The sequence below is a fragment of the Nicotiana tomentosiformis genome, chromosome 4 (assembly GCF_000390325.3).
Source record: "Nicotiana tomentosiformis chromosome 4, ASM39032v3, whole genome shotgun sequence".
Lineage (NCBI taxonomy): Eukaryota > Viridiplantae > Streptophyta > Magnoliopsida > Solanales > Solanaceae > Nicotiana > Nicotiana tomentosiformis.
This window is the reverse complement of record NC_090815.1, coordinates 2,231,347-2,243,023: the sequence shown is the minus strand read 5'-3', so window position 1 is coordinate 2,243,023 and position 11,677 is coordinate 2,231,347. Positions and strand designations below refer to the sequence as shown.

At 43.1% G+C, this 11,677-nt stretch overlaps 1 protein-coding gene across 1 annotated transcript; it reads left to right on the top strand.

The window, feature by feature from the left end:
* The first annotated feature begins 9,766 nt into the window (after positions 1–9,766).
* On the top strand, positions 9,767–10,460 carry LOC117277383 (zeatin O-glucosyltransferase-like). The gene has a single exon (XM_033656798.2). The coding sequence runs from the start codon at positions 9,874–9,876 to the stop codon at positions 10,336–10,338; it is 465 nt and encodes a 154-aa protein (XP_033512689.2). The 5' UTR covers positions 9,767–9,873; the 3' UTR covers positions 10,339–10,460.
* Positions 10,461–11,677: the final 1,217 nt, after the last annotated feature.

Here is an 11,677-nt window from a genome sequence, read left to right as displayed (position 1 = left end):
TTGCACACAAGTAGTATTCGACATTACGGACCTACTCCAACTTCCGAAATCGGAATCCGACCCCAATATCAAAATTTTCACTACCGGTCCAAATCTCCAAAAGTTCGACTTTCGCCATTTCAAGCCTAAATAAGCGACGAACCTCCAAAACACAATCCGGATACGCTCCTAAGTCCGAAATCACCCAACGGAGCTAACGGAACCGACGAAATTCCATTTCGGAGTCGTCTTCACACAGTTCAGACTACAGTCAAAATACTAAAAATTAAGCTTTCATTTAGGGACTAAGTGTCCCAAATCACTCCAAAAACCAAAACTAAACCTCTCAGCAAGTCACAATAGCATAAATAATTATGGAAGAAGCAGTTAAATAGGGGATCGGGACTATAACTCTCAAAATGACCGGCCGGATCGTTATATCCTTCCCCTCTAAAAACAATTGTTCGTCCTCGAACGAACATAAAGACATACCTGAAGTGGTGAAAAGGTAAGGGTAACGGCTACGCATAACATGCTCGGTCTCCCAAGTTGCCTCCTCGATCGGCTATCCCCTCCATTGAACTTTCACAGAAGAAATATTCTTCGACCTTAGCTTTCTAACCTGCCTGTCTAAAATAGCTACTGGCTGCTTAACATAAGATAGATCCTTGTCCAACTGGACTGAGCTAAAATCCAACACATGAGACGGGTCGCCATGATACTTCCTTAGCATAGAAACATGGAATATTGTATGAACTCTTGCTAGACTGGGAGGCAAGGCAAGCTCATAAAACTCGCCGCAACACCTCAAATGGACCAATGAACCTTGGGCTTAGCTTGCCCTTCTTTCCAAACCTCATAACGCCCTTCATAGGCGAAACCCGGAGCAAGACTCGCTCTCCAACCATGAATGCCACATCGCGAACCTTCCGGTCTGCATAACTCTTCTGTTTGGACTGGGCTGTGCGAAGTCTATCCTGAATCACCTTCACCTTTTTCAAGGCATCCTGAATCAAGTCCGTATCCAATAATTTGGCCTCGCTGGGCTTGAACCAACCCACTAGGGACCGACACCGCTACCATACAGAGCCTCATACGGTGCCATCTGAATGTTGGACTGATAATTGTTGTTGTAAGCAAACTCTGCAAGTGGCAAGAACTGGTCCTAAGCACACCCAAAATCTACCACACATGCACAGAGCATATCCTCTAATATCTGAATAGTGTGCTCGGACTGCCAGTCCATCTGAGGGTGAAATGTTGTGCTCAACTCAACCCGAGTACCCAACTCATGTTGTTATCTCTCCAGAACCATGATGTAAATTGCGTACCCCGGTCAGAGATAATAGATACCGGTATGCCATGAAGTCTGACGATGTCACAGATGTAGATTTGAGCTAGCTGCTCGGAAGAATAGGTAGTCATCACAGGAATGAAATGAGCCAACTTGGTCAGCCTATCCACAATCACCCAAACTGCATCAAACCTCTGCTGAGTCCATGGGAGTCCAACAACTAAATCCATAGTGAACCACTCCCATTTCCACTCCGGAATCTCTAACTTCTGAAGCAATCCACCTGGTCGCTGATGATCATATTTTACCTGCTGGAAATTCAGACATCGAGTCACATACTCTACTATGTTCTTCTTCATTATGCTCCACCAGTAATGTTGTTTCAAAACCTGATACATCTTTGCGGCACCCGGATGAATAGAGTACCGTGAACTGTGAGCCTCCTAGAGAATCAACTCACGCAAACCATCTACATTGGGCACACATAGCATGCCCTGCATCCTTAATGCACCATCATCTCCAATAGTGACCTCCTTAGCATCACCGTGTTGGACCGTGTCCTTAAGGACAAGCAGATGGGGGTCATCATACTGATGCTCCCTGATACGATCATAAAGAGAAGACCGAGAGACCACACAAGCCAATACTCAACTCGGCTCAGAAATATCCAATCTTACAAACTGGCTGGCTAAGGCCTAAACATCCAACGCCAATGGCCTCTCTGCTGCTGGTAGATATGCTAAACTCCCCAAACTCTCTGCCCGACGACTCAAAGCATCGGCCACCATATTGGCCTTCCCAGGGTGGTACAAAATAGTGATATCGTAATCCTTAAGCATTTCCAACCACCTCCGCTAACGTAAGTTAAGATCTTTCTGCTTAAACAGAAGCTACAAACTCCGATAATCGATGTAAATCTCACAAGGAACACCGTACAAATAATGCCGCCATATCTTCAAGGCATGAACAATAGCTGCTAACTCAAGGCCGTGGACATGATAGTTATTTTCATGCACCTTCAGCTGTCTGGATGCGTAGGCAATCACCCTACCATCCTGCATCGACACCGCATCGAGACCAATCCGCGATGCATCACAATATACAGTATAAGACTCTGAACCTGTAGGTAATACCAATATTGGGCTGTAGTCAAAGCTGTCTTGAGCTTCTGAAATATCTCCTCACATTCCTCTGTCCACCTGAACGGAGCACCCTTTTGGGTCAGCCTGGTCATAGGTGCTGCAATAGAGGAGAAACACTCTACAAATCGACGGTAATACCCCGGCAAACCAAGAAAACTCCGGATCTCTGTAGTTGAGGATGGTCTGGGCTAACTTTGCACTACTTCAATCTTCTTCGGATCCACCTGGATCCCCTCACTCGATACTATATGACCCAAGAATGCCACTAAGTCTAGCCAGAACTCACACTTTGAAAATTTTGCATATAACTTCTTTTCTCTTAAGGTCTGAAGCGCAGTCCTCAGGTGTTCCTCATGATCCTCCGGACTCCGGGAGTATACCAGAATGTCGTCAATAAACACAATGACGAATGAGTCAAGATAAGGCCGGAACACACTGTGCATCAAGTGCATAAAAGCTACTGGGGCATTGGTCAGTCCAAAAGACATAACAAGAAACTCATAGTGACCATATCTGGTCCTGGAAGCAGTCTTCGGTATATCTGGCTCCCGAATTTTCAACTGATGATAACCTGAATGTAAGTTAGTCTTGGAAAACACTCTGGCACCCAGTAATTGATCAAATAAGTCATCAATACGAGGCAATGGATACTTGTTCTTCACTGTGACTTTGTTCAACTGGCGGTAATCAATACACATCCGCATAGAACCATCCTTCTTCTTCACAAATAAGACAGGAGCACCCCCAAGGTGACACACTGGGCCGAATGAAACAATTATCAAGTAATTCCTGTAACTGCTCCTTCAACTCCTTTAACTCAGTAGGAGCCATACGATATGGAGGAATAGAGATGGGCTGAGTGCCCGGCAACAAATCAATGCCAAAATCAATATCTCTGTCGGGCGGCATGCCCGGAAGATCAGCTGGGAACACATCTGGAAAGTCCCTCACTACTGAAACTGACTCAACTGTAGGGGTATCAATACTGACATCTCTCACATAAGCTAGATACACGTCACACCCCTTCTCAACCATTCGTTGAGCTTTAAGAAATGAAATAACTATATTGGGAGTATACTCTAAGGTACCTCTCCACTAAAATCGCAGAAATCCTAGCATAGCCAGCGTCGCGGTCTTAGCTTGACAATCAAGAATAGCATAATGGGACGACAACCAGTCCATGCCCAAAATATTATTAAAGTCCACCATGCTGAGCAATAATAAATCGGCTTTGGTCTCAAAACCACTAAGAGCAATCAAACACGACCAATACATGCGGTCCGCAATAAGAGAATCTCCCACAAGAGTAGACACATAAATAGGGAAACTCAAAGAATCCCGAGATACTCCCAAATACGGGGCAAAATAAGAGGACACATAAGAATATGTAGAGCTTGGGTCAAATAATACCGACGCATCTCTATGACAGACCAGAATAATACCCGTAATGACAGAATCAGAAGCAATTGCCTCTGTACGAGCACAAAGTGCATAATATCTGGCCTAGCCTCCCCCTCTAGGGTGACCTCTACCTCCCCGACCTCCACCTCGAGCTGGCTGAGCAGGTGGGGTGGCAGCTGGTGCTGTAATTATAGCCTGAGGACCCCGGTGGAGCACGCTGTGGCTGAGAAGTCTGTGGAGGTGCACCCCTCCTAATCCTGGGGCAATCTCTCACCCCATGGCGAGTGTCACCACACTCAAAACAAGCTCTGGGAAGGTGTGGTTGCTGTCACTAGCTCGGGCCAGGTCTGCTGGACTGGCCACTAGGAACACCCTGTGCAAGAAGCACACTGGATACTAGCGGTGCATAATAAGGCTCCTGGGGTCTAGAAGGAGCTGGAACACCGTTGGCGGCTAGAAGAACTGAATGAACGGGGCGGCTCACATAACCCCTACCATGCCGAGCTGCTGGGACACGAGCTCCAGAATAATAACCAGTCTCTCGAGACCTCTTGGCCTCCCTCTCCTCTCTATCCCGGGCAAACATGACCTCAAATCTCCCAGCAATACTCACAACCTGCTGATAAGAAATATCCATCTCCAACTCCCTGGCCATACTACTCCGGATGCTGGGATGGAGTCCCTCAATAAACCGTCGAACCCTCTCTAGAATTGTGGCAACTAAGGTCGGTGCATGTCGAGCCAAATCACTAAAGCGATCTGCATACTCTGACACAGTCATAGCACCTTAGCGCAGCTGCTCGAACTCCGCGCGCCATGAGTCCCTGAGGCTCTGAGGGACATACTATCAAAAATATGTCCGAGAACTGAGTCCATGTAAGTGATGCTGCCTCAGCCGGACTACTCAGCTCATAAACACGCCACCACAGATAGACTGCTCCCTTAAGCTGGAATGTAGTAAAAAAAGCCCCACTCGTCTCCGCTATGCCCATAGTACGGAGAATACGATGACACTCATCCAGAAAACCTGAGCATCATCTGTGGCCAATCTGCTGAAGGTAGGTGGGTGGTACTTCTTGTACCTCTCAAGTCTGAGCTACTCTACCTCAGAAGCTACTGCCCTAACCTCGGGCTGAGCTGGAGCTATCGGCTGCTTTGGTACAATCTCTGGAACCTGATCGACCTAAACCCATTGCTCTGAAGTACCAGCGACGGAAGTGTGTGCTCCTCCACCGGCCTGAGATGTGGCATGAGCAAGTGGAATCAATCCAGCCCGAGCTAAGGTGTTGAACATGCTCAAAAACTGGGCTAGAGTCTCCTGGAGGGCTGGTGCAGAAACTGGCACCTCAGGTGCCTGCCCTCCAACTGGAGCTACTGGGGGATCCTCTGTGGCAGCTCGTGCAGGTGCTCTGGCTGCACTACGTGGATGTCCTCAGCCTCTACCCTAGCCCCGGCCTCTCGCGGCTCTAGCAGGGAGCGTGTGTGCTTGTTCATCAGATCCACTTGTACGTGTCCTCACCATCTTTGAGAGAATAGAATACAGAAGTTTAGAATCTTTGAAGTAAACAATTTTGGCACCACAAGGAATCAAAGTAGTGAAATTTTCCTAACAGTTCCATAGCCTCCCGAAGATAAGTACAGACTTCCCCGTACCGATCCGCGAGACTCTAATAAATCGGCTTGTGACTCATGACACCTATGAACCTAGAGCTCTGATACTTACTTGTCACGACCCAATTTCCCCTCAGTGTGACGTCGTGACGACACCTATTCTCTACAACTAGGTAAGCCTAACATTTTTGTGGAATAATGAAATAAAATATAATTTTAACCAACTATTCAAAAATACACAACAATCCCAAAACCCGAAACATCGTGAATCACAAACTATAGAAGGAAAAATCTAGTGTCTCTATACACTAGAGTCTAACAAGGAAAAATACAGAAGATAATGGACATGAGAAAGAGTAGAAAGGGATTCCGAGGTCTGCGGATGCGACAGATATACCTTGAAGTCTCCAAAGCAGTCCTGGCTCACTAATAGTACGGCTGATAAGGTGTACCTGGATCTGCACACGAAAAACATGTGGAGAGAGTAGCATGAGTGCACCACAATCGGTACCCAGTAAGTGCCAAGCCTAACCTCGGTCGAGTAGTGATGAGGACAGGCCAGGGCCCTACTGGTAAATATATAATAAAACAATATAGAGTGTAATACCGCAATAAAATAAAGGCTAAAATTTAACAACAATGAAATAATAGAAGGTAAAAGCTCAGTACACAAACACAAAAGGGGATCTCCCGAAATACCGTCTCGTAGTCCCAAACGTAAATGTGCAGGGGGAGCTCCCGGAATACCATTCTGTAGTCCCAAAGTAAATGTGCAGGGGGATCAATAGGAATCCGACCCGTAGTCCCAAAGTAAATGTGCAGAGGGATCTCCCAGAATACCGTTCCGTAGTCTCAAAGTAAATATGCAAGACATGGGGATCTCCCGTAATACCATTCCGTAGTCCCAAAGTAAATATGCAGTATAGAGGGATCTCTCGGAATACCGTTCCGTAGTCCCAAAATAAATATGCAGTACATGGGGGATTTCACGGAATACCATTCCGTCGTCCCAAGGTAAATATGCAGCGCAAATAATAGAAATGCAACTACATCACGAAATCTTACGATTTAGACTAAGTATCAGTCAAGGAAGAAGCGGGAAATTCACTAAGCATGCTGCACAGAGTTCACATAGGCAAATAAGACACGTAGACATGTTGTATTAGACTAAACAGGATAGCTACGCAATTGAGAATAACTCAATTAAGAATAAAAATAGATTAATACTCATAAAAATGGTATAACTCAAAATAGAAGGAAAACAGGTTGCTGCTCAGTACGAAAATCGAGTTTTTTTTTCACAATTAGTATGTGTACGTACTTGTCACCTCACGTACACGACGCTCACATATCACAATAGTTCCAAATCTTAAGGGGATTTCCCCCACACAAAGTTAGGTAAGCCACTTACCTCGAACCAAGATAAATCAACCCGTAAGAATGCTTTTTCCACGAATATCTGGCTCGGAATGGCCCAAATCTAGCCAAAAACAATTACATATCATAAATACAACCATAGTAGACTCATCTAATTAATGAAAATAATATTTTAACAAAAATTCCGAAATTGACTCAACAATCGCCCGTGGGGCCCACGTATCGGAATCGGGTAAAAGTCATAAAATACGAAATCCCGTTAACTCACGATTCTAACCATATCAAATTTACTAAAATCCGACACCAAACGGTCCTCCAAATCCACAAATCAAACTTCCAAATCCCTAGCCTCCAATTCCCAATTTTCACCTTAAATACACACTAACTAGGTGAGAAAATACATTGGGAAGTAAAATTATTGATCAAAATAAGCACAAGGGACTTACCTCAAGATACCCCTCAAATATGCTCTCAAGAAATCGCCAAACCAGAGCTCAAAATGTTGAAAATGAGCAAAAATCGCGAACACTTGCATTTAAGTGTTCTGTCCAGACATCTCGCACCTGTGAGTCTTCAACCGCACCTGCGAAAATTCCATTGCAGGTGCAAAAATCACTTATGGGGGACTGAGTCCGCATCTGCAAACAAGGGCCGCTTCTGCGAGCCCGCATCTGCACTTCTCTTCCGCTTCAGCGCGTCCGCTTCTATGGATCTATGGCCGCACCTGCGGTCCTAGCTAGACAGGGTCAAAACCGCTTCTGCGGCTCCATGGCCGCTTCTGCGGCGCTGCACCTGCGGCCCAAAGTGCGCAGGTGCGATTACACCAGGTGCAGCAGCTCCATCAATTGCATAAGTCCCAAACACAATCTGTTAAGCACCCGAAACTCACCCGAGGCCCTGGGACCTCGACCAAACATACCAACCAATCCTAAAACACCATATGAACTTAGTCGAGACCTCAAACCACATCAAACAATGCTAAAATTTCAAATCATCCTCCGATTCAAACTTAAAGAAATTGAAACTTCCAAATTCGACAACCGATGCCGAAACCAATCAAACCACGTCCGATTGACCCCAAATTTTGTACACGAGTCTTATTCAACATTACGGACCTATTCCAACTTTCGGAATCGGAATCCGACCTGTAGTCCCAAAGTAATTGTGCAGGGGGAGTCTCCCGAAATACCGTTCCGTAGTCCCAAAGTAAATATGCAAGATAAGGGAATATCCCAGAATACCGTTCCGTAGTCCCAAAGTAAATATGCAGTATAGGGAAATCTCTCGGAATAGCGTTCTGTAGTACCAAAGTAAATATGCAGTACAGGGGGGATTTCCCGGAATACCGTTCTGTAGTCCCAAGGTAAATATGCAGCGCAAACAATAGAAATGCAACTACATCACAAAATCTTACGATTTAGACTAAGTACCAGTCAAGGAAGAAGCAGAAAATTCACTAAGCATGCTACACAGAGTTCACATATGCAAATAAGACACGTTGACATGCTGCATTAGACTAAACAGGATAGCTACGCAAATGGAAATAACTCAATTAAGAATGAAAATAGATTAATACTCATAAAAATGGTATAACTCAAAATAGAAGGAAAATAGGTTGCTGCTCAGTAAGAAAATCGAATTTTTTTCCCACAATTAGCACGTGTACGTACTTGTCACCTCACGTACATGGCGCTCACATATCACAATAGTTCCAAATCTTAATGAGATTTCCCCCACACAAAGTTAGGCAAGCCATTTACCTCGAACCAAACTAAATCAACCCGTAAGAATATTTTTTTCACGAATATCCGGCTCCGAATGGCCCAAATCTAGCCAAAAGAAATCACATATCATAAATACAACCATAGTAGACTCATCTTATTAATGAAATCAATATTCACCTGCGGTGGAATTTCCGCAGGTGCGGTATAAGGGCCGCTTCTGCGAGCCTGCATCTACGCTTGTCTTCCGCTTCTGCGCGTCCACTTCTGTGGCTCTATGGCCGCCCCTGTGGTCCCATATGGACAGGGTCAAAACCGCTTCTGCAGCGCTGCACCTGCGGCCCAAAGTGCGCAGGTGCGATTACACCAGGTGCAGCAGCTCTAGCAATTGCATAAGTGCCAAACTCAATCCGTTAAGCACCTAAAACTCACCTGAGGCCCCCGGGACCTTGACCAAACATACCAATCAATCCTAAAATACCATACGAACTTAGTCGAGCCCTCAAACCACATCAAACAACGCTAAAATTACAAATCATCCTCCGATTCAAACTTAAAGAACTTGAAACTTTCAAATTCGACAACCGATACCGAAACCAATCAAACCACGTCCGATTGACCCCAAAAAGCACACGAGTCTTATTCAATATTACGGACCTACTCCAACTTCCGAAATCGGAATCCGACCCCGATATCAAAATTTTCACTACCGGTCCAAATCTCCAAAAGTTCAACTTTCGTCATTTCAAGCCTAAATAAGCTACGGACCTCCAAAATACAATTTGGACACGCTCCTAAGTCCAAAATCACCCAACGGAGCTAACGGAGCTAACGGAACCAACGAAATTCTATTCCGAAGTCATCTTCAAACAGTTCCGACTACGGTCAAAATCCTAAGACTTAAGCTTTCGTTTAGGGACTAAGTATCCCAAATCACTCCAAAAATCAAAACGAAACCTCTCGGCAAGTCACAATAGCAGAAATAATTATGGAAGAAGCAGTTAAATAGAGGATCGGGGTTATAATTCTCAAAACGACCGGCCGAGTCGTTACACTAGGAAGTTTTCAGGTTCAGTATATAGGTATTAGTGCTGGTGATATCTATAATACAAGCCGAGTAATTGAAGGTAATACTTTTATTGACTTATTGGCACAACTCGCTAGCGCACAAAATAAGAAGCAATGGGAAATTGGACCTATTCTCCCTACTAAACTAGCTAATCATATCTCATATAATAAGAAAAACAACTGTTTGGATTGGCTGAACAAGCAACCTCTAAAATCAGTTCTTTATGTATCTTTTGGAACGTCAACTTCATTTTCTGATGAACAAATCAAGGAGCTCGCGATGGGATTAGAGCGAAGCAAACAAAAGTTCATATGGGTGTTGAGAGATGCCGATAAAGGAGATATCTTTACTGGAGAAGCTAGAAGATTTGAGTTGCCAGAAGGTTTTGAGGAAAGACTAAAAGGGGTAGGCTTAGTAGTTAGAGAATGGGCATCACAACCAGAAATCTTGGCTCATTCACCGACAGGTGGATTCATGAGTCATTGTACATGGAATTCTTGCATAGAGAGTATTACTATGGGAGTGCCAATAGTTGCTTGGCCTATACATTCTGAGCAACCAATTAATGCCTTTTTTGTGACGGAAATACTGAATGTTGTGAGGAAGTTAATGGAATCAGAAGAAGGTGATGTGATTAGGAAAAGAGCAGAAGAATTAGGAGCAGCAGTAAGGCAGTCAACAGAGAAATTAGGGGGCGCTTCTCGAATGGAGTTAGATTCTTTCATTGCTCATATCACTAGATAGACTTGTTTCTCACAAGAAATTTGCTATGTTTCTTGCTTTTCCTTATTCAGTCTTTATTTCTCTTTTCAAGTTTCAGTTTACTTTTTCAAGTTTTTCAATCCTGTTTGAATTCTCTATTTATAGCTCAGACTAGATCATATCTAAAATTTCTTAAATGATCTTGGAATGCTTCAGTACTATCTGAATCTCTTCATCCATATTTGGTTATACGACTATATGATTTTGACGTAACAGGAGGTCAGGGTTCGTGCCGTGGAAATATGCTCTTGCAGAAATGCAGGGTAAGACTACGTAGGATAGACCATTATGGTCCGGTCCTTCCCCAGACGGCCGGACTCCCCGCGTAACGGGAGCTTAGAGCACTGGGTTACACTCTACATGGAAAGGTTATATAACAGTTTTATTGTTCTCTACAACTACATAAGTTAAAGTGAAGAAGAGTTTAGGCACAACTTGATGAACTGGAGATAATCGGTAATGAAGTAATATAGCTGAAGATTTCATTACAAGAAAAGTTAGGTATTTACGTTAAATGGAGCAAATTTACAAAGAGATTTTGGTAATATCTGTAGTTCAAAAGCTTATAGGACAACAATTTAATCACGTTCATTTTAGAAGACAAGTATATATATCATCATCATCATCGTATCATCATATATTATACTAAAAGTGGGAAGCTCCTATCTTCAACGTTAGATTATTATTTTGCCCCTGTTTTAAATTAATTTTAAGTAAAATGTAATAAAATATTAAACATCTAATATAATAAATATGTAATAGTAATATTATTATTACATGAAGGCTAATCAGGTTCATGTAATTAAGGCAATTGAATGTAAGTTTAGTGCAATCCTATCCTAATTAAAAATGATGAGTGAATAAGAAGCTCATAATTCCTATTTTAATGCTCCACATTCACTTCTCCGTTTATGGGTTCAACACTTTAAGATTTTTAATATTGAACCCATTATATTTTTAAAATTATGGGGTCAGATCTACTATTTATTCCAATTTTAGTAAATTTTTACACATAAATGTATACTCCGCATCAAAAGTTTTGGGTTCAGTTGAACCTGGTTCTTTTACCTTGCATCCGCCCCTGCTTCTCCCTAAACATGTGCTACTAATTCCTAATTATATATTTAATTTAGCCTATTTCATCTCCTAGGTTTAACGTAAACGGAAACTTTTTTTTGGGATTTGACAGCTAAAGTCTTTAATTTGGAAGGAACATATTGTGTCAATTAATTATTTTGAATATCACTTAATTCATATTATTATACTAAATTCTAGTACTAATACTAAATACTAAAATATTAACAACAACAACAACAACAAC

Coding starts and splice junctions, on each gene's coding strand:
- LOC117277383 (XM_033656798.2), top strand. CDS start 9,874: ATGGGATTAGAGCGAAGCAAACAAAAGTTCATATGGGTGTTGAGAGAT.